General features: G+C 50.0%; 1 protein-coding gene across 1 annotated transcript in view; it reads left to right on the forward strand.

Annotated features, from left to right (window-relative positions):
* Positions 1 to 226: 226 nt before the first annotated feature.
* WNT9A (Wnt family member 9A) overlaps positions 227 to 20,604 on the forward strand; it is a 62,204-nt gene continuing 41,826 nt past the window's right edge. The window contains exon 1 of the mRNA XM_075419949.1: positions 227 to 351. Within this exon, the coding sequence (XP_075276064.1) occupies positions 257 to 351 (95 nt within the window). The 5' untranslated portion in view covers positions 227 to 256. The remainder of the gene's footprint in view (positions 352 to 20,604) is intronic.

The following is a 20,604-nucleotide window of genomic DNA, read 5'->3' on the forward strand; positions in this document are numbered from 1 at the left end:
CCAGCTCTCCCCACCCCTTCGCTCCGCCCCCCGCCCCCTCTCCCCGCCCAGCTCCCGCCTCCCGGGGGCGTTCCCCCGCCCCCCTTCCCCGCCCCTCCGCCGCGGCCCCGCCCCTCGGCGCCGGCCCCGCCCCGTCCCCGCCCCGCCGCCGGCCGGGCTCTCGCTGCCGGCCGGGCTATAAGAAGCGGGGCGGGCGGCGGGGGCCGCAGCGGGCGCGGCGGGGGAACGAGATGAGCAGCGCCGGAGCCGCTGCAAGATGCTGGATGGACACGTCCTGCTGGGATGGCTCTGCTCCTGCGCGCTCCTAGGGCTGCTCGCCTGCGCCCCGCGGCCCTCCGCCGCCTACTTCGGGTAGGTGCCCGGCGCGGGATCCCCCCCGCACCCCGCTCATAACTTTTATTTTCTTTTAAGTTATTTTTTGGGGGGGTTGTTTCGCACCTCCGTCCCGCCCGAGGTGGGGATGCTGCCGTGCGCTCGCTGACGCGCTCTGGCTCCCTGACAGCCGACCCGAGAGAGGGGTACGGGGCTCTCCGTGCCTCCCCCCCACGTCCCGCTGCTCGGAGTCCGGCGGCCCGAGTCCCCTCTGCCGTGCCGCTCGCCGCGCTGCTCCCGGGGGCTGCGGGCCGGGAGGCGGTGACCCCCGCGGAGGGGTCCCGTAGCTGGGTGGCCGAGGGGAACTCAGCTCCGGGTGCGTGCTGCAACCTCCACCAGCGCGGAAAACAACTCAAAACGCCTTTTCCCCCCCGATTTAAGCGCGTGCTTCAGCACCAGGTGCTGGCAAGCGGCTCCTGGCATCACCCCGGAGGCGCTGTGAGTTTTTTGGGGGGGTGTGTGAGGGGTTTTTTTGGGGGGGGGTGTGGAGGCGCAAGCTGCCGTCCCCACCCTGAGACCCTGCTGAACGTTTTTGCGCCCCGAAACAAAAAATCTTTCCCCGAAGAAGCGCGGAGGCTCCGCATCCCCGCGGAGCTCACCTGTGCGCGGCGCCGGGGCGCGGCCGGCAGGGGGCGCTACCGGCCCGCCTCGCGCCGCGCAGGTGGCTCGCGCTCCCGGCTGCGCAGCCCCCCCCATTTTTTGGGGTGTCAGTGTGGCTGCTTCTTGGCATTTTTAATCTGTTTTTCGTCTTTTTGTAAGACTTCTCCCTGAATTAGGGTCGGTTCGCGGCGGGGGTGGGATGTGAACACCTGACAAAGAGGTTTTGGCGTGGGTTTGCCCCACAGCAGTGGTTCTTGCTGCTTTTTTGGGGGGGGATGTTGTGCTGTGATTGCTGGTAGGAGCCGCTGGACCAGCCCTGGAGAATGTTTGAGCAGACTTGAGGTTTCCCCCCCCTTCCCCTTTCTTTCCAGTAAAACAACTCCTGGTGCTGCGGCTTGTCCATTGCCTGTGGTCTGGCAAAGTTCTCCAAACGCTGCTACTTACCTCTCCCCTTTCCAGCTCGAGAACCATTTAACATCCTGCTGCTGAGGCAGGTTTGCTGAGGAAACGGCCTCGTCCCTTGGGCATGGGTTTTTAGGAAAATCCCTCTTTCCCCCCAGCAGCATGCGGAGGGTCGTACCGAGCCTGCTAGCTCGTCTGTCTGCCGAAGACCACCGGCACTGTGCAGTTGTACCGTCCCTTGGGGACTGACAGGGCTTGTAACCAGCTTGGCTGTGACTCTCCAGTTAATCCCTGCGGTGCTGGGGTCTGCTGTAGTGCGGCAGGTAACTCATTCCAGTCGCTTCTGGGATTTCTCGTGTGGCCGGTGTAAGTTTGAACTTTGGAGCGCGGCGCGTTGAGCCGAGGGAAGTGTGCTGCTAGGTCCGTCCTGGTTGCTTTGGGTTATTCCCTCCGTCTCGGTACAGCTGCCGTTTCTGGTTTGAGACTCCCTCCGTGGCAATAAGGAGGGCAGAGGAGGTGCTGCCAGATGTGCACCTGGCCAGATGTGCGCTCCAGGGCTGCTGTGGTGTGCGGTGGAGTTTGCCTATGCAAAGCATCCTGCTCTCTGGTTAGAGACACAGTGAAGGAGCAGCATCTGCTGCTCCTCTCCTCTTTCTTCTTCCAGGAGGCCTGAAGCAGAGACTGCACTTGCTGAGCTCCTGGGGACATGAGGGAACAGTCAATGCTGAGGTCCGGGGTCCCTGCTAATCCCCAGCAATATATGGTCTAACAAGTGTGTGCAAAAAAGCTGAGCCCTCCTTGCTGTGGGCTTCTGTATATTGATAAGGAAAGAAATCTTAACTGGAAAAGCTGTGTGTTCCTGCAGAGCTCTTGGTGCCTCTGCAAGTGCCCTGTGAAGGCTGGTATTTGCTGTTCTTGCTATGCCTAGAAAAGTAGCTGTGTCCATGGAGGAACTGCTCCAGGTGAGGAAGCACATCTGTTTTATATAAATCTTTCCTAAAAACCTGGATGCATCGCCCTTTGCTCGGGAGCTGAGTTGAAATGAAGAGGGCTCACTTAATGCAATGTCCTTTCCAGGCAGGTGAAAGGACGCTCCGTCCCAGTCCAAGCATCATCAAAGCCACCGTGACACCTTTCAGTGGCCTGCTAGACCCTCTGCTCTGGGTGTGAACATCCTGGTTGGAGGAGGTGGTAGGGCGCAGAGAGCAGTAGGCGGCTGTGTTAAACAGATGTCCCACTGTAGCTGCAGCTTAGCTGCTCAGTTCCCCTGTCTGGTGGGGGATAGGGACAGCTGTGGATGATCCCTTCCACCCCATCCCCAATGTCTTATTTCAGGGAAAGAATTCAGTGTCTCCAAATGCGTGGCCTGGCGGGGAATTAGCACATGGGGACAGAAATCGGGCATGGTTACACGATAACAAGATTGTGTCAGCATGTAGTTATGTCTGCGGCTGCCCCTCTGGGGCAGAGAGCGGGAGGGGATGCTGGGGGTGGGAAGGCCATGGCTGGGGGCTGCTGGTTTTCCATGTGTCTGACTCTGATGCTCTTAGAGGCATGCACAAGCAGCCAGGAATGATAAATGCACTCTGGAAGTAGATTTTGGTGTTTGAGATAAAGTGTTAGTGGAGATGGGGGCCCTTGCTGCTGTCTTGCTCCATCCCCAGGCTGCCTGGTTAGGGCATGGGCTGAAGGTAAAGGTTCCCTGTCCAGGGTGAAGGGAGGGACAGACTTGTCCCTTGGGCTACGCTGGCAGCCTCAGCACTGCTCCTTGGGTGTTGCTGACCTTCTCCCTGGTGTAGGAGAGAAGCAGGTGCCAGCTTGACCTGGAGCTGCTACGCAGCAAAGGCAGGACCTGAAGCATAGGTACACTGATGTGTAGCAGTGAGCAGAGCTGAGTCCCTGCAGGCACCTGCTTAGGAGGGGGTCTGTTAGCCCTAATTACTGGAAAGCAGCTGGAAGAGGCTGGCTTCAGGGATGTGGTGATGCTACAGCTCCTAAGCCTCGTCTGACATGAGACTTCTTGATGCTAGAGAGGAGAAAGCATGCCTGCAAAACCGAGCAGGATCTAATGGCTTGTGGTAGGTCTAGAAGTCACCCGTGGGGATGCCTGATGATGATGGGTGCGCTTTAGGGCAGGAGTATGTATGGGAGACTGTTACTGGCAGAGTCTATACCAGAGGGGGAAGCATTGCCTCGAGATAAGCGTCAGCTGAGACTGCCTGGTTGAGATGCACTGGCTGTTCTCAAAGCGAGCCTGCTTTTATGTTCAGCCATCTCCTCTGCAGCTGGGCTGTCTGAAAACTAATTTGCACCATATTGCCACTGGCTGATGGGGGTGGCTTGGAAAAGCCCCAGACTGCTGGGATCCCTGAGAAAGCATTGCATTTCACTTTTCCTCCCTGTTCTGCTTTTCTTGTGCCTCACAAGCTTTGGGTGTGGGTACCTCTCCTCCCTCCCTTCCCTCTCTGATGCGGCTGGGGGGTGGTGAAAATGCCATAGCAGCATCTGGGAATTGTGTTGGGTCTTGCACTACTGGGTTTGGAAGTGGCAGATGACAAGATTAGCTGTGCTGGGGCGACGGGTTGATTAACTTCAGCCCTGCTCTGCTCTGGTGCCAGTGGGAAGGCGAACCGGCCCGTGGGAGCTTGCTGCTTTCCTGAGCTGCCTGGTCTGTGGGTCTGAGGTTGTGGCTTGTCCAGGCCATAAATCAAACCCCCTCTGTTTCTTTCTGGGTGTTCTGATTTATACTCTGCTTCAGTTTTGATGCACCCCTTTCTCTTTTTTTTTTTTTCTGGGAGAAGGGTTGGTTTCTGCAGCTTGAAGCTTGCGCTGCTTTCTTCCAGCTGGAGCCGAGCAGCTCTTCTCCCTCTGCAAACACTTGTCAAGACAGTAGTAACGTTACAAGTGGCTCATGCTTACATAGTGTTTATATTGACAGATTGCAATGTTCTTCATAAATGTAACTGATCTGTACACCGCACGCAGGCAACAGGAACCCTTAAATGCTTGCGTGGGGGAGAGGGAGGGAGGGGAAGCATAGCTTGCCCTAATTTACCAACACGTTGCTGGCCAAAGCAGGTTTCTTGCTTGCACGGTGGAGTTTTTTTGGCGGTGAAAGTGCAAGGGACTTTTGTTCCTGTTGGCAGGTGTAGAACAGGTACCCTGCTAAGCTTGAAGTGCTGCTGGGGTAGAAACCCTGCAATTCAGGGTGTGATTTTTTTTTTTTGCTGAAATTACTTAGAAAAAAATCTGAGTATTGGACTTGAAGGGTTATTTGGGGGTTGTGACCTCCCTGATGAGATGGGCTCTTCAGGGGGCTGAGAGTTAGCGTGAGATTCTGAACTCTGCTGCTACAAGTGTGTGGCATCAGCTTGAATGTCATCTCCAATAAAAGCAAGCCCACTGGTGCTTGGCAGGCTTTGCTGCCTGTTTTTTCCAGCCTTGTGGGATATGTTAGGTGCTAACATGGCTCTTACATATCAAGAATTTCTGTACCTGTCACTTGATGGTAGTGTGGGGCCACACGCTCGCGTCTGCAGCTCCAGCCGAAGGCGTGTGAACTTCTCGGGAAGCTGTTGCGTAGCCAGGCCACAGCGTGTTGGCTTTCCAGACGCGCCGGCCGTCTCTGGCGTGTGTGTGAGATGGAGCAGCTGGTTCTCAGCACAACCCAGAAAAACAAAGCCTGGACTCGGGTGGCGAGGGAGGAATGCGGCGCACAGGCAAACACAGCTGGAGCGTAAGGAGGCAGCTCCTGGGGCTGGGAGGACAGCTTTGCCATCCCACCCCTGTGGTGGTCTGCTTTTTTCTAGATGGTGGTGCTGGCTTTTTAAGGTGCTGCATTTCTGGTTTTCCTTGGAATAAGAAGGGTGTGTCTGGCTTAGTTTGTAGTTCCCTCCTCTGCTCTTTTTGAGCTGGGTGAACTGTCACGTAGAGATTGATCTGTCTGAGTCCTGACTGGCTTCTCTCCCACAGTTGGCCTCTCTGGGACAACTAAAAGCGGTGTGTAACCTCCATCCCTCTGTGAAGGGGAACCCCATGCCCAGAAGGATCATTTACTTTGTAGATACTTGAAGGCGGCACTGGAATCGATGGAGTGCCCTGAGGGTGGTGACAGACGCAGGAGCATTTTGGAAAATAACTGTGCATGCAGCTAAGGTCCACCAGACCAGCATCTTCAGTGCTGGTGACCTGGAGCTGTCCCAGATGAGGTTGGGAGGTACCAGAAAGCTTCCTCCATCTGCAGCATACTCGGAGGATGGAGCAAAACTTTATTCAGACATGGATTAGTATGTCTTGGACTCATGTACTGGATTGACCATGTTGCTTGAGGCTTGAGAACCATTACCTTGTGCCTCAGTTTCCCTTACTTGGAAAGACATTGGGGCCATCTCTCTGAACTCAACCTGCTGTTGGACACAGTGGCTGCATACATGCTCACCAAATACTGCATGTTTTACTGGCAGGGGTCACCAGTGTTACAGATGACTCCCTGCAGGGAGAAGATGGCTCGTTAGGAGGATATTAAGTGATACTTGGAGAAGCAGGAGGAGGCCAGTGACTTTCTTTAGTGTGACTGGTGATGCAGAACTAGAGATCAGGAATCTACAGGACTCTGGTCTCCTGGTGAAAGGCCTGGTCAATGATTAACTTGCTTTCTGGAAGCTGCTAACAACAAGAAAAGGGACTCCAGCCCCACAATCCCAACACAAAAAGCCCATGAGTGTTTAATAATTAAAGGCCTTGTGCTTTATCTCAGGGTAATGAGAATTGCCTTAAGGCTTATTCAGTGGTAGGTAATTGAATTAGATTGTGGCACTGGGAAGGGGGAGGGTTAAGAGGAAGGTCTGGAAGACTGCATGGAGAAGCTGCTGTGATGCTCCTTAGTTTGAATCTGTCTGATAGGACTGGGTTTTGTCAGTCTTTGCTGCTTTCTTCATTTTTCTGTCTGCTTAATCCATTGTGATTCCAGACTAGGTGTAACTGCCTCCTGGAGAAGATGCTCCTGTCCCGGGGATGCTCCATTCCATTCCCTTCATTTAGGGAGATGCTGACAGTGTTTTTATTTCTGGTGTTTTCCTTGGTGAAATGTTGGTATTTAAAGGCTCCTTGAGATTTTTTTTTTGATGGAAAAGCCAAGCCAGAAGACACTGCTGAACTAAGCTATCTGGCTACTGAGACTCCTCCAAGAATACAGAGGAAGTACTAAACCAGTGAGCGTCACCAGCGCCTTTGACTGCATGAGGCAGTTTCTGATGTAGGGCTGGCCAGAGCTGTGCAAGGGTGGTGGGACCTAGAAAGCTGAGCTCATAAGAGTTGAAGGCCAGACTTGCCTGCCCTGCCTCCCTCTGTCAGAGTAGCTGCTCTCTAAGAAGAGGGACTTGGGCTGGGTAGAGATTTTGAAGCTCTTCTTGGAGACTGCTGAGATGCTACTTTGGAGAGTGCCTGGGGGGAGGCAGTCTTGAACATGGTCACCTAGCTCCGGCCACCAGAGGGGCAAGGGCTTCTACTGCTGGAAGCTCTGTGTTGATCCTCTGTTCCAGTTACATGGAGCAAGGTGACAATCTTAGGTGGCCAGAGAACCCAAGCCTTGAGTTCTGTAGAATACAAATGGGACAGAGCTTACCCTAATGTCTACTGCCTGAGGCATTTGAGAAGAGGGCTCAGTGCATTAAAACTGTCTTGATCTGCTGCATGTAGAGGTTCCTTCTGCCTAAACATGCAGCTACAGCTACCTCGTGGAGAAAGCACTCTTGGGTGGGATGCCACTTGCTTAGTTCATACTAAAAGCCTATGTTAGACACAAACTTCTTTACCCCATGTTCCCTGACTATCCAGGTAGCAACCTGCCAGCTTCCCAGTGCTTCTCTGAGGGTGTGTGTTGAAGCAAGCCAAGAAGTCTCATGTACCTGGCTTTCCAGACTGCCAACACACTGAGCCTCTGGCTTCCCTCCATGACGAAGCAGCCTTTCTCTCTGCAGCCAAAAAAGCTCTCTAGTGGCTTGTAGCATGTTAATGCAATAGGTTTCTCAATCTGAGCAGCCCTCAAGCAGAGGGCCTGTTGCTTGTTGTTGTCAAATGCTGATGGGAGGCTACTGCTGCTCCTGCAGAACGTGGCTGCAGGTCCTGGACCAGCACATGGTCTGGCTGCGGGCAGGACAGGTAGGATAGGTTTTCCTGACTTACTGGGGCCAGAGCTGGGGAGCCAGCTCAGGTCAAGTCGAGTAGGAGCTAGGAATGATGGTGCTGCTGGGTGGAAAGGGTTAACCCTTCGGAAGCTGGGGTTTTTGACATCTAGTCACAATTTTTTTCTGTTCTCCTGTTTTTAACTGTGCCTTTTAAGGTTCCCTGAGATCGTGGCTGTAAGTGCTAATAAGTCTTATCTCTTGAGATACTGTCATAAAATACACTTATGAAGTTTATCAGCTTGGTAAGCTTTACATTTCATTGTAATGCATGTTTACACTGTGCTAAGTGGAACAGGGAGTATTTTGACTACATGAATAAACATAGCAGTTATGGGATTTGTTCTAGCTGATAGAAAAAAAACTCTATTCTGCCTTTTTTGCCTTAGCTGTTGCAGAGAACTATTTCAAATGCATCAAGCAGCTCCTGCATGCGCTACGTGGTCTTCCAGTCTGCTTGTGACCTTAAATCATTCTTCTGAGATGTGGGGAGTATTTTGTTAACTCAGTTGCTGAAGGATTTCTTTTGGGGGAAGGGGAAATGACAGGTTAAAAAAACTTGAACTCTTCCTTTGGAAAGAACACAGAGCAAAACAGCTCTTCTATGCATCCACTGTAGAACATGCAAGCTCAACAGTATCTGACATTAATGCTGAGTCTGTGCTGGCTTGGAAGGCAACATGGAGTGTGCAGTTCATGTTGATGGGATGTCAGGATGTATGGGAGTTGGCGTGAATATTATTAGCAGATTCATTTGGCGCAGCTCATTAAAATAGCATTCATTGGATAGCCAGATGCTTATGGAGCTTGGGGAAAACCTAGTTTGCTCTGACTTCTGCATTTTCTGTGCACTGGACGGACAAGTTTCACAATTGCAGCAAAAGTTTCCTTTATTGGAAAACCTGTTCTGAGTCTTCCAGAGACTGAACTAGCATAATTGGCCATTTACTGGGCGTAGCAGGAGGTAGCTGCTAGTGCTGTGGAGCAACATGCGACTTCCCCTAGATGTGAATGGAGTACTGAGCTGCTCACAAGAACATCTGAGCTTTGCTTAAAAACCTGTCAAATGGCCCTCTCTGGCTAAGGCAGTCCTGGGAGGAACAGGTAGAAATTTAGCCAGAGCCTTGTTCTGCCTTGGAAACATCTGAAACCAAGCTGTAGAGCAGCCTCCCAAAGCAAGTTGGGTCAAGCAACTCTTGCTTTCAAAATCAGGTCCTTTTGGAAGGGGTCAGCTGATGAGCAAAAAGAATTAGCTTCCATCTGCTCCTGGTATACTTATTTTTTCTCTCCATTGTTGGTCCAGCAATACTAACAGTTCACTTTGAGATATGCGTGGGTGTGTCTTGAATCTGACCCCTGGGTGATGCCTTCGTGTGTAACATGCAGGTAGGTGAGACAGGCTGCCAAGATTAACTGCTTTAATGCACAGAGCTCACGGCTTGGCACTAGGCTTCCTGCTTCAGTTCACTCCTTCCCAAAAGGAGCTGGTCATGACTCTGCTCCAAAAGCATCAGCACTGCCAGATGAGCATCTACTGAGGTAGACTCATGTCTTCAAGAATACCTGTCCTAGCTTCCACTCAGAGCAAGCTACTACCCTTTAAATTCCACCTCCTCAAAGTCCCTTGTTTGTTCCCTGCTGCCATCCATCAGCTGCAGGTGACAGCTTCCCCAGCTCTGTGTGGGTGTGTGCTGTGTGTTGCTACAGCCTGTGCCAGAGGGCACTGGTGCTGTTTGACTCCCCTGTAGGCTTGGCTGGAGGGGCTGCTGGTGGGGGACTGCAGGACCACAGAATGTCCGTCTGCCAAGCTCTGGCATGCAGAGCCTGGCAGCTTGCTCCTGTGACTTGCTTGCTGGGATCTAGGTGGTCTTCTGCACCCGATTGCTTAAAAGAAACTGTACAGAGGCATTGCTGTGCCCTAGTCCTCGTGATCTGCCTACGGCTGACTCCCAGTGCTGGTCTTGCTGTGTGAACCCCTGCTGAGCTGGGTGTGTTAACTGGCTTACACTTGTAGGGTGAGCTCAGACCTTTAAATATCCTCATTGTAAAGGCTCCTCTGTGGGTCGATTTTTTTTTTTTTTTAAAGATTGGTGAACTCTTGGTATGGCAACAAAACAAAGCCAGGCAGCCCTGGAGGGGGGCATAACCGCACTTCTGTTAGAGATTGCAGCTGAAGATTGTAGGTGAAGCTGGTTCTCTGTGTTGCAGATAACCTCTTGTGGGGCTTTCCAGCTCTGTCTCCTAGGATTCCGCTTGGAAGTTGTCAAGATGGAGTGTTCAATCTTCTGGGCGTTAAGATAGTGCTCTTGGCTATGCTTTGAGCTTAGAGGGGCTTCATTTTACCCTGGTGACCTCTACAATGCCTCATTTTAGATCAGTGCTAAGACTGGTAAGGTGTGATTTTTGATGGGGGATCTGCCCTGCTTGGCCTTGACACCAAAGATCCTTACTCTGCCTGCAGGAAAGGTAGATGCCTTGCCTGCAGGAGGTCTTCCAGATCCTTTACCAGATGGCTTGCTTCCTCCAAATCTTGCTGATTCCCATGGAAAAAACAGTCAATCCTGTCTCCTATGGGTGCTGAGCCTCTTCTAAGGCAGTGCCTTTCAGCATTGTGGAGTGTAGGTGAGGACACATCAGACAAAGCGTTGCAAAATACTTGGACAAGCAGAGAAAATGTGCTTCCACTTGAGTTGAACCTAGGAAGGTCACTGTGTATTTGGTGTTTCTCTGCTTCTTTACATCCTGCTGCTCTGTAGCTTCAAGCATGAGCATCCCAACCCCACCCAGGTCTGAAGAGGCCTGGACACCTCCTTTGGTAGTCTCAAAGGAGACTTCTAGTGTCCCCATTTTAAGCACGGGAGCATCCATACCCCATGGACTTGAGGCATGTCACAGTGCTATATGCCTCTGCCTCTTGCCATGGCAATGCTTGTAGAGCTGAGCTGCTTCATTGCCTGGAACCAGCTTTGGTCTTGCTCAGGTGTGTGAGTTATGATGTGAATGAGTGATCTTTAACATGTGCTATGACACTGGAGTGTTTGGGAGCCAAGTTCAGCTCAGGGTGGGTTGTTCACCTGGGAGCCATGGCAGCTGGTGGGACTGGGTAACTGGGAGACAGCTGAGTGTGACTGCACTTAGGATGAGGATCCAATCGGGGCAAGTATTTTTGGGCTGGCTCCACTGGTGTGGGCTACACAGACCTCTTCCAGTGCAACCAATGACTTCAGTGGAGCTTGCACATCTTGGTGACGCAGTTCAGCTTACTGCTGTGCTGCAAGCCCTTCTGAGCTGCCATTCTCCAGGACTGCCCATCTCCTCAGACTAGAAACCCTATCCTGGAGCCCAAACCCCTCTGGGGACAGTTCACCAGAACTGATACTTTATTTAAAAGAACTGGCTTGTTTTCCTTAATCTTGACAAAATTCTTTTCTAGCCCTAATCCTCTTCCAGTGTAAGGTGAGATCTTGAAATACCTGGCAAACTTATAGCATAGTTCTCTTTCTGCATCTCTGGGCCTCTCCGTAATCAAAAGGGGGGGGAAGGGATGTTTTCAGCCCTTGCCAAAGATAAATCTCCTGCTGGGAGCTAGCAGGGAGCTATTTCCCAGTCTGTGGTTAGCAAGTTGATCTGACAGGCCAGAGGTGAAGCAGCTACTTGAGCTGAATTACAGGGTCTAACCAAAGATCCAGCACTTCCTTTGGCTCATTAGCACGGCTGTGTTGCATCCCTGGTGACTGCTTCTATCTTCTGGCTTTTCCCATGTTGACTCTGGAAATCCAGAGGCTTAGGATGAGTTTGAAGAGAGGACTGAAGCTGAGGAGCAGCTCTTGGGAGAGTGTGAACTGGACTAAAGGCTTTGAGCAGTCCCTACGGTCAGTGTTACAGGGCTATTCTTTGTTTTGCCTGATTGAAGCCATATTCTCCGTGCTTTTTTTTTGTAGCTGGTGAAAAAGTGTTTATAGGCAGAGAGTTGTCCCTGCAAGGTGCAGGACAGATGCTGGGCTGAAGAGATAGTGTCTGGAGGGGAGTGGGACCAGGTGTAATCCTGCATTTGTCTCCTGAGCTTGCAGAGGAGATGCAGAAACAAATCTCACTTGATGTGGTGGAGTCTCTGGGGAGCTTGTGGTCCCAGTCTTCCCCAGTGTGTGGACTGGGTTCCCTATGGGCTGTCCCAGACACTGCCTTGTGGGAGGTAGCAGGGTAAGAGAAGGACATCGTCCTTCAGCACTGCATCCTGTGGAGCTCGCTTGGGCTGCTGCAAGGCTCATGGAAAATCTGAGAGCCGGAGCTGGCGCTGGGAGAGGTGAGCTTGAAGGCTTGGCCTTTTCTGACTCATCTGAGTCTAGGACTACACCAGGCTCAATGTCCCTGTTCTGTGGTGACACTGGCTGACACTGGCTGTATTTTTTACTAGGTCTTCTAGCAGCTGGCTGGGGTTGGATGCTCTGCCTTGCAAACCATGCTGTAGGCATGGGGGCACCTCATGGTGTGGAGGTGAGTGGTGACCCCATCTGCTCCCAGAGGCTGACCATTCCAGCAGAGTGCTATGAGGCTGGTGAGCTGCTTTCAGGGATGCTGTGCTTTGCTTGCTGTTGGACAGACCAGCAGCGCAGGGGCAACTGGGTAGCCTTGTCCAAACAGATCCTCTTGCCTGCTTGTGTTGGGCTGTCTATTCAGTCACCAGAGCTCTTTGGAGCCCTCCTTTCAAGTGCTTTCAATTGAAGTGGCTGTAGAGCTGACATCTGATCTGTCTGGAAGTGTTCAGAGGCCTGGGGTAAGTTTTACCTTGTTGCTCCTGAAGGATGAAGGGAGCAAGACAGACTGCCAGGCATCTGCATGGCTCTGGGCACATCCATAAATCCTGGGGTACTTCAGCCTGTGAAACAGCTGTTCTTAGGGGGAGTGGGCTGTGAGCTGACTCAGGGGCTTGGGGCAAATCCCCTGGCTCTTCTTAGGACCCCAAAGGTCTATCAAAATATGGACTGTATCTGAAAGTGTGTTCTGTAGGTGCCTGATGAAGCAGAGCCCTCTGACCAGGGTCAGTTCCTGCTCCTGTTGCAGCAATAAAGAAGGCTAAAAGACAAATATATGGGGGATCCACTGATGGCTTAGTGAGCTCTGCAATGGTAATAAGCAGGAAACACCTAGCTTCAGCCTGCAAGGTCTGACTGCAAAGCAAGCTGTGTAGCTGAGGCTTGATTTTAGGGGTGCAGTGTTGCACCTGCTATCCTTTTCCAGGGCTTTGCTGGGAGATGCAGGGCTGGATTTTCAGTGCAGCTGCTGCCCTTGCATAAAGCACCAGTGCTGCATTGCTCTTGCTACTGTCAGCTGCTGGAGTGCCTCTGTTTATGTATCTAAAACTTGAAGGCTGGAGAAGGAAGAAACCTGACCAGTGCAATGGAAACCTTCAATTCCCCGTGGTCCCAGGAGGAAAAGAGTAGCTTCAGGCTGGAGCTAGGAATGAACTTCATTTGTACGCTGACTCGCCTCTCCAGGAGGATCAGCCAGGAAAAACATCAACAGTTCCATTAAAAAGTCTGCTGGTTTGCTAAAGTAGTGGAATAAACATACCTGTAGGCAGAAAGGCCTGAACCGCACAGGAAACATTAGCTAGAACGAACACATGCGGACTTGCTCCCTCTCCCCCTGTATATCGACCAGATAAAAAACACTGCTCGCCTGTGGTAAAGTGTAAATCAAACAGCAGCTGGGGGGATTATTCTTAGCTGGGGAAGATCTGGCTTGGATCAAAAGGAGGGGCTCGGTTCTTTCCTAGAAAGGCAAAACCTGTGCTGAGCCCGCTCTGTGCTGCAGCCAGGTCTGGGGAGGGACCTGCAGTAGAAACTGGGGCAGGATGGGGTTCAGAGTGGTTGTTAGCCCTCTCTTTTTCTGTTGCCCCTTCTTAACTTCCCTTTGATTTCTGTGGTGACTGTGTGGGACTGAATTGCTTTTGCTCTAACCAATGGAGTCCAGTTGAAAAGCTGGGGTGGACACCAGTGGGAAGTGGGTAACACCCTGGGAACTTACAGGAGAGTGGGGTGGGTGTGATAGCACCAAACAGGGAAACCAACCATCCCCTCACATTAGTGTGTGGTGGAGATGGTCCCTTCAGTCCTCCCCTGAGGCCACAGTACATCTCCTGACATCTCTGGGACAGGGCTAGTGGAGACCTGTGAAGTTCTATTACATATTTCAGTGAGGGGATGGGAGCTTCAAGCATGGCTTGACTGAGGGATGCTGCCAGTACTCTTTGGACCAGTAACCTGGTCCCTGAGCTGCCCATAAAAACAACTTCCCCCTTGGCCATGCCCAGCATATGGTATGTACAGAAAATACATGTGGAAAATGCCTTTGGTTGCAACCAGATGGCACCTGTCAAGCACAAGTAGACATTTCTATTCATGTTCTTATTTGAGTGTCTTGGACCACTCCCAGCCTCTGGGTAGTGGAACAGCCCTGCTGTAGCTGTCTTCCCAGAGGCAGATTGATGTGATTATTGCATGCTAGAGACAGTCCCTGTGCTCCTAGGGCCTCATCTGCACAGCCACTTAGCACAACTAATCTGAACTGACTTTTAAAGTGGATTAGTTCAATTACTCTTCACTAGCCCTGGTGGAAACACTCTCCTTGGGGATTAAAGATCCTTAATTCACTTTACCATACTTAATTTCAATGCAAATCAGGCTAAACTGAATTAAGGACACTTTAGAGCCTTGTGTGAGGCACTCCTTCAAAACTGATGTCGTTTAACCACCCCACTCTGCATTCCTGTGCTCAATTCATTCTGGCCAGCGTTGCTGAAGTGTCCCCTTACAGATGACTAATATAGGCAGCCTCTCAGATAGAAAACTGCAAACATATTACCTAGGCTAAATGTGTGAACCAGCTCCCGTGAAGAGCTCCTGCATCTGCTGGTTCAGTGCTTAAAACTGCCCAGCCCGAGCATATTGAAGATGTTTGCTCTTTGTTTTTTTCACTCTTCATTTCTTTTTTAATTTTCTAGATCTTGATTTTTTTTTTTTTTGATTCTTCAGACCAAGCTGTTTGCTTTTTCACTTAAAAATGCAGGGCAGTGAGTCACACACTTTTTCTCTGCTGTCCTTGACTTGCTGGGTGAAATGGGAGTACTTCAACAGTGCACTCATCCTCTTAGCTCAGTTATTTAACTCTCCAGCTGAAGATGAGCAGTGGTTGTGAAAGACTGGCCTCTGTTCTTCACTCAAGCTTCAGGGAAGCAGTCATTACTTGTGATGCCCTGAGCAAGCAGGCAGGAGAATTCTTGCTTTGGAGAGAGTTGGGTGGGACAGGGGTTTTCTTGTGTTTTAAGTGTCAGATGATGTACATCTTAGGGAGAAGAGGGGAATCCTGCCAGCACCAAGTTAGTTGAATATCCCTGAGCAGAGGGGGAAAATTATCATGACACTTTTTCCTTCATACTGACCCTATGCATTTTGGTTCTGCTTTCCGAAGGGGAGAGTAGGTAGCACTGATCACTCTGCAGAAGAGATTGTCCATCCCCTTGCCTGTATCCCTGCAGTCCATTAATCAATTTAATACCATCCTGAACCTTTGGGCTTCACCAGAGACCCCTGTCTTGCTACTCTGGGCTTAAATTTAATCCCTGCTGTGCAGCTGCCAGCAGGCAGGGGAGGGAATGGCTGTTTGGCACAGCTTTGCCATCTTTCACAGGGATGGTGGCCAAGGAAAGGAAGGGTTAAACCTAGTGACTGAGATGAGTGCTGGCATTGCTTGTGGTACTGCTGCTTCAGCCTGCCAGAGTGAAGGTTTATTTTGCTAGTAGCCCTGTGTAACTTCACTCTCCCCCTGTTTACGATATTTCAGCTCCTCTTAGTTAAGCATCACTTCAGAAATAGGTGAGCAGTTTGGGTGGTCACAGGAGCACCTGGCAGCTACATGAGGGTTTTCTTGGGGGGAAATAAGCCTTCAGTTTCTTTAGCTCGGGTTTTTCATGGCTCTCATGAAAAGTCCCCTGGTGCCCTGCAGGCTGTGGAGATGGGAACAGGCATTGCACACAAGTGGGATGCGGATGCTGCTGCGCTGGGGCTGTGAGACTGCTCTGTGCTGTGATGCTGCAGCTCTGAAATCCCTCAAAGGACCCGCTGTGCAAAGCCTGCATCTCGCTTACGGCCATGGGGATGCTGGAGGAGAGGCATGACCAAGCCTGCTGGTGGTCCCTTTCTAACCAGGCGTTCAGAGATGTTTGGGGTCTGCTGGATTTTTCTGGGGGGAGCAGATGTGGAAGAACGCAGCAGCCCACTGTGGCTGGATTATAAAAGGGTTCTGGAAAGGCCCCTGTGTGTAAGTGTCTGAAGTCTCGCTGGCAGATGCTTTTCCACATCAGCCTTTCAAACACTCCATGAAAGATGCTCTGCTGTGAGCCTGGTTGCTTTCATCAGTGCTTCACTTCCTAGTTCTAAAGATTTTCCTCTAACAGGTGCTGGAAATTTCGGTGGCTGAACCGTAAACTGATTTCCTCTTATTTTCTTACCACTGAGGAGCTGCTTCTCTCTGTAGCAGCTTGTGTATGGCTGAAAAACATCACCATGCTGCTCTTCAGTTCCTGGCCTTGTTTAGGCTTGGTTATGATGTGGGTACAAACAATGACAACATGGATGTTTGTTGATGTAGTTATGCATTGAATCTGGTTTCTCTGGCTAAGTTTCCTGGAGCAGTAATATAAATCAGTGGCCAGCTTTTGGGAGGTTTTTTCCTCTTATTCTTGGTCAAAGAATACCCTCAAAAAAAAAAACTCAGTATTTTCTACCAGTATGGGGGGAGGGGGGGAATCCCAGTCTTATAAATTTATTATCTCCTTAATTTTTTAATTACCTGAGCCAAGCCCTCTGTCTTGCCAGGCTTTAATGATGAGCCCTAATGAGTTTAACACCATGAGGTGCTGGTGTTTCCTCCTTTAAGACATGAGGCCATTGACCTAATCTTTAGCATCTCTTAAGATTTTTCTGGGGGCCATTGCTCTGGGAAGTACTATAAACAATATGACTACGGAGAACACATCACTTCTTGTGTAAGCAGCCAGCTTGTAACTTCACTCCTGAGAAAACACCAAAGTCTTGCTGAAAGGAGATGTTTCACCTAGGTGAAAGCTTTTACTAGGAGATGATGCTGGTTTTCAACATCATGATCTATGAAGAGGTGTATTAATACATCCTGCCAAACTGCCATCTGCAAAACCTCATTCTCTCGTAGGGATGGCAGGACAAGCCTAGGGGACCTTTCCAGCATAGCTCTTTGAAGGCCTCTGTAGAGGCCATGCTTGTATGAAGTTAAGCTTTTCAGTAGAAGACAACAGATAAAGTCACAGGTCCTGGAAGAAAAGGTACCCCAATACAAAAGAGGCCAGCTCCCCTGAGGGATTATCATCCCTCTGTGCAGCAAGTTTGAGGTGAGGGTCTGTATTAGCTAATTAGCCTCCTGCCTCTGTCTTGGGGGCATAGCTCTTACTCTGAAGCTTGTGGCCAAAAGACCTCAGACTTCAGTGATTTAAGGCAGCTGGTATTTGATTGAGTTTGTAACCATCATCTAAAAGAGGGAGGCTAATGAGCTGCCTTTGTGGAGTGGGAATTGCTCACATCAAAGAGCAACCCAGAGTGTGGCTTGGCTTCACAGGGTGGTGGAAGAGAGAATTGTAGAATCATTGAGGTTGGAAGAGACCTCTAAGATCATCAAGTCCAACCATCAACCCAACACCACCATGTCTGTTAAACCATGTCCTGAAGTGCCACATCTACACGGTTTTTTAACCCCTCCAGGGATGGGGACTCCACCACTTCCCTGGGCAACCTGTTCCAATGCCTGACTACTCTTTCAGTAAAGAATTTTTTGCTAATATCTAATCTAAACCTCCTTGATGTGACACAAGAGAGCTCCAGGGCTACTGAGTCATGAGTGCTGGAAACCTAAATACAAGATCTGTGAGCTGGACTTTGGGCCCAAATGGAATGGTTCTCCTTGAGATGTGACTTCTTCCATTATGCATTGCTATGACCATTGGACATAATGGTAAAGGACCTGCTAGACCTGGCCCTTAAGATGGGTTTTTAGTAGATGGAAGAAATCTGGCAACATCTCAACTGAATTCTCTCTCCTGTGAGCCTGAGGGATGCTGGCCTGTGGCATTCATGAGATCTGTGGGGTTTCCTTGCTTTGTTTTCAGATTGTAAATTGACCTCTTCCTACTCCTGAAAATTGTCCATAGGATTGGAAAGTATCTGCTGTAGATGATGCCTAGCTTCCATCTGCAAAAATGAACTAAGCAGTGTCAAAATTAGGAGTAATGTGTCAAGCGAGATGTTGGTGTAAGGGTTCTATGGCTTCCTGTGATTTCAGGTTGAGAAGTACAAACCTCAAGTTGAATACTTGCTCTAATCAAGTGATGACTAGGAGGAGGACTGGATGGAGGAGCTGAGTAGAACTGCTAGGCTGCTACAAGGGCTGGTTTACAGGATACCCAAAGGAGACATTTCTTTGCTGACTAAGCTCTTGTCCAGTTAGATGATGAGGCCAACATCTTTTTCAGTACTTGTAAATGTACCTTGAGTAGAATGATGGTGTTCTCTTGAAATCACTGAAAACTCTTAAAATCAATAAAAATCCCTGTTGTGACATTTTAATACATCCTACTTAATGGGTTCAGACTGGAAACATTTCTTGATCTCTTGCTGTCCTGTTTTCAGCAGCTTCTGGACACCCAGTGGGCCATTGCCTTTAGATGCCTGTATAATTTGGTAAGGATTTGTCCTTTTTAATGGTTTCTTTCCCACCTCACTTTTTAAAGCTGCTCTAATTCTATATTGCCCTAATTTTTATGTGCAAATTTTAAAGGGAAAAATCGCAGCCAGTATATTTATGGGCAAACAGCCCCCTGCTTAACATGATAAATATGGACAGCTTTTCTCACTAAAGAAAATAAACAGCCTTCCAAAGCAAGAAAATTATGTAGGCAAATCCAATGAGCGTGCTCTAAAATTAAACCTGCCTCGCAAGCTCTGGGTCCCTCATTGTGAAGCAAATGAAGATTATTTTAGGGAGGCTGTAAGGCCTTGCCTAGGGGGTGTCCAGTGGTGTCCTGAACTTCTCTCACTCTGATCCACTCTCCCATTTGTCGTGACCGAAAGTATAGGAACATAAAACTGTCAGGGACCATCTTTGCCTGGGGCCTCATCATCCTAAATGAGCCACAATATAGGTGTTGAGCCCAGAAACTTTACAGAAGCACTGGATAACTTGTCCCCTGCCCTCATGAGACTCCTGCTGTGCAGCATCCTAGTCAAAGGCAGGACTCTGTAGCACAGTTGTAGCTCGGTGTGGCTTTGCAGTGGTGGGGTGAAGTGGTGTCACATCATCTATGACCAAAGACATCTGATGAGAGCTTCCTAAGCCTGGAGTTTTCCAGCTGAGTTACATGCATGCTGCAAGTACGAGTGGAACATCTCTCCTATGAGGAGAGTCTGAGGGAGCTGGGCTTGTTCAGTCTGAAGAAGAGAAGGCTGGGAGGGGACCTAATATATATTTACAAATATCTGAAGGGTGGGTGTCAGGAGGATGGGGCCAAGCTCTTTTCGGTAGTGCCCAGCGACAGGACAAGGGGCAATGGGCACAAACTGAGGCACAGGAATTTCCATCTGAACATGAGGAAGAATTTCTTCCCTCTGAGGGTGACAGAGCCCTGGAACAGGCTGCCCAGGGAGGTTGTGGAGTCTCCTTCTCTCGAGATATTCAAGACCCGCCTGGATGTGGTCCTCTACAGCCTACTGTAGGTGACCCTGCTTTGGCAGGAGGGTTGGACTGGGTGACCCACAGAGGTCCCTTCCAACCCCTACCATTCTGTGATTCTGTTATTTCAGGATGAAGTTGGAAAACTGAGTTAGAAGGGCTTTTTCTTGTCTTCTTGACATAAACCCCTGTCTCCTCGCTCCATGTGCATGGTGAGGAATGCTCTTTTCTTACTGCTGTGTCTTCATCCTCCCTCCTGTTGTATTGCCTAAACTCTTCCCTGCCTTGCAGTCAGATAAAGCATGTTTTCTGTGATGAAAAAAACTGTTTTGGAGATCTCTGTTCCTGTGCCGAGACCTGTGTTTGGAAAAGGTCAGCATTATCCTTCAGGGATTTGAGTGACTCCATGAGGTTTCCCCATGGTCACTCTGCCAAACTCCCTTCCAATTTGGGGTGGGAGAAGGGAAGACCCTTGTCTCTGCATGCGGTTGCTAGCACAGTATCTCCAGCCACAGCGGGAGTTAGTTGACCTCCTTCTTGGTGTTTGTGTTGACAGCTTTGGGCTGTTGATAGGCTGGGGTGATCTTCAGGGCTTCATGGCTCTTCTGGATGAAGCCAGATATAAACACCTGGAAAGTCTTAGCAGGGAGCACCTCTCACATTATGCTCTTAGTTCTCGTTATGCTCAATAGATCTGTCAACTCAGCCGCACAAGGTATTTCCATCTGGGGAAAAATCTCCTCTAATTTTGTTTTACTCTTTTATTTGCAGGCTGACAGGTTTCTAGCAAACATATGAAGCAATTGTTAGTATTGCTGTCCTTTCCCTGTGCCTGAGTCATTCTCCTTCTTTCTTGACCTTTGGTCCTCCTGAGCCCTTGCAGCCAGGAGACACAGAAATCACAAATGTGCAAAATACAGGATGGATAAACATCTTAATCTCATGGATACTTCAACCTAAATGTTTTCGGAGGCCCTTCTTTGAGAAGGATTAGCTGGTAACAGCGTCTGACAAGTTGTAGCCTTGCTTTGACTTGCGCTGCTGCTCAAGATGCTCAAAGTGTGTGAAAGCTTCAGCAAAAGGTCTGAGATGCCATCACTGTTCTCTAAAGCTCCAGGGAGCATCTGTGTGTCCTCTGAGGCTTTGGACATTCGTCTTGGAGGTCTGCCTGCCTGTATTAACCATTGTGATAGTGTTGCCTAGAATGCCCAAATGTGACCTGTATCAACTGGCATTTTGGCTGCACTAAGTGTAAGATTTTTCCAGTGTAGGTTTATATCTGTTCTTTTTTTCA

Source organism: Opisthocomus hoazin, chromosome 4, assembly GCF_030867145.1.
Source record: "Opisthocomus hoazin isolate bOpiHoa1 chromosome 4, bOpiHoa1.hap1, whole genome shotgun sequence".
NCBI lineage: Eukaryota > Metazoa > Chordata > Aves > Opisthocomiformes > Opisthocomidae > Opisthocomus > Opisthocomus hoazin.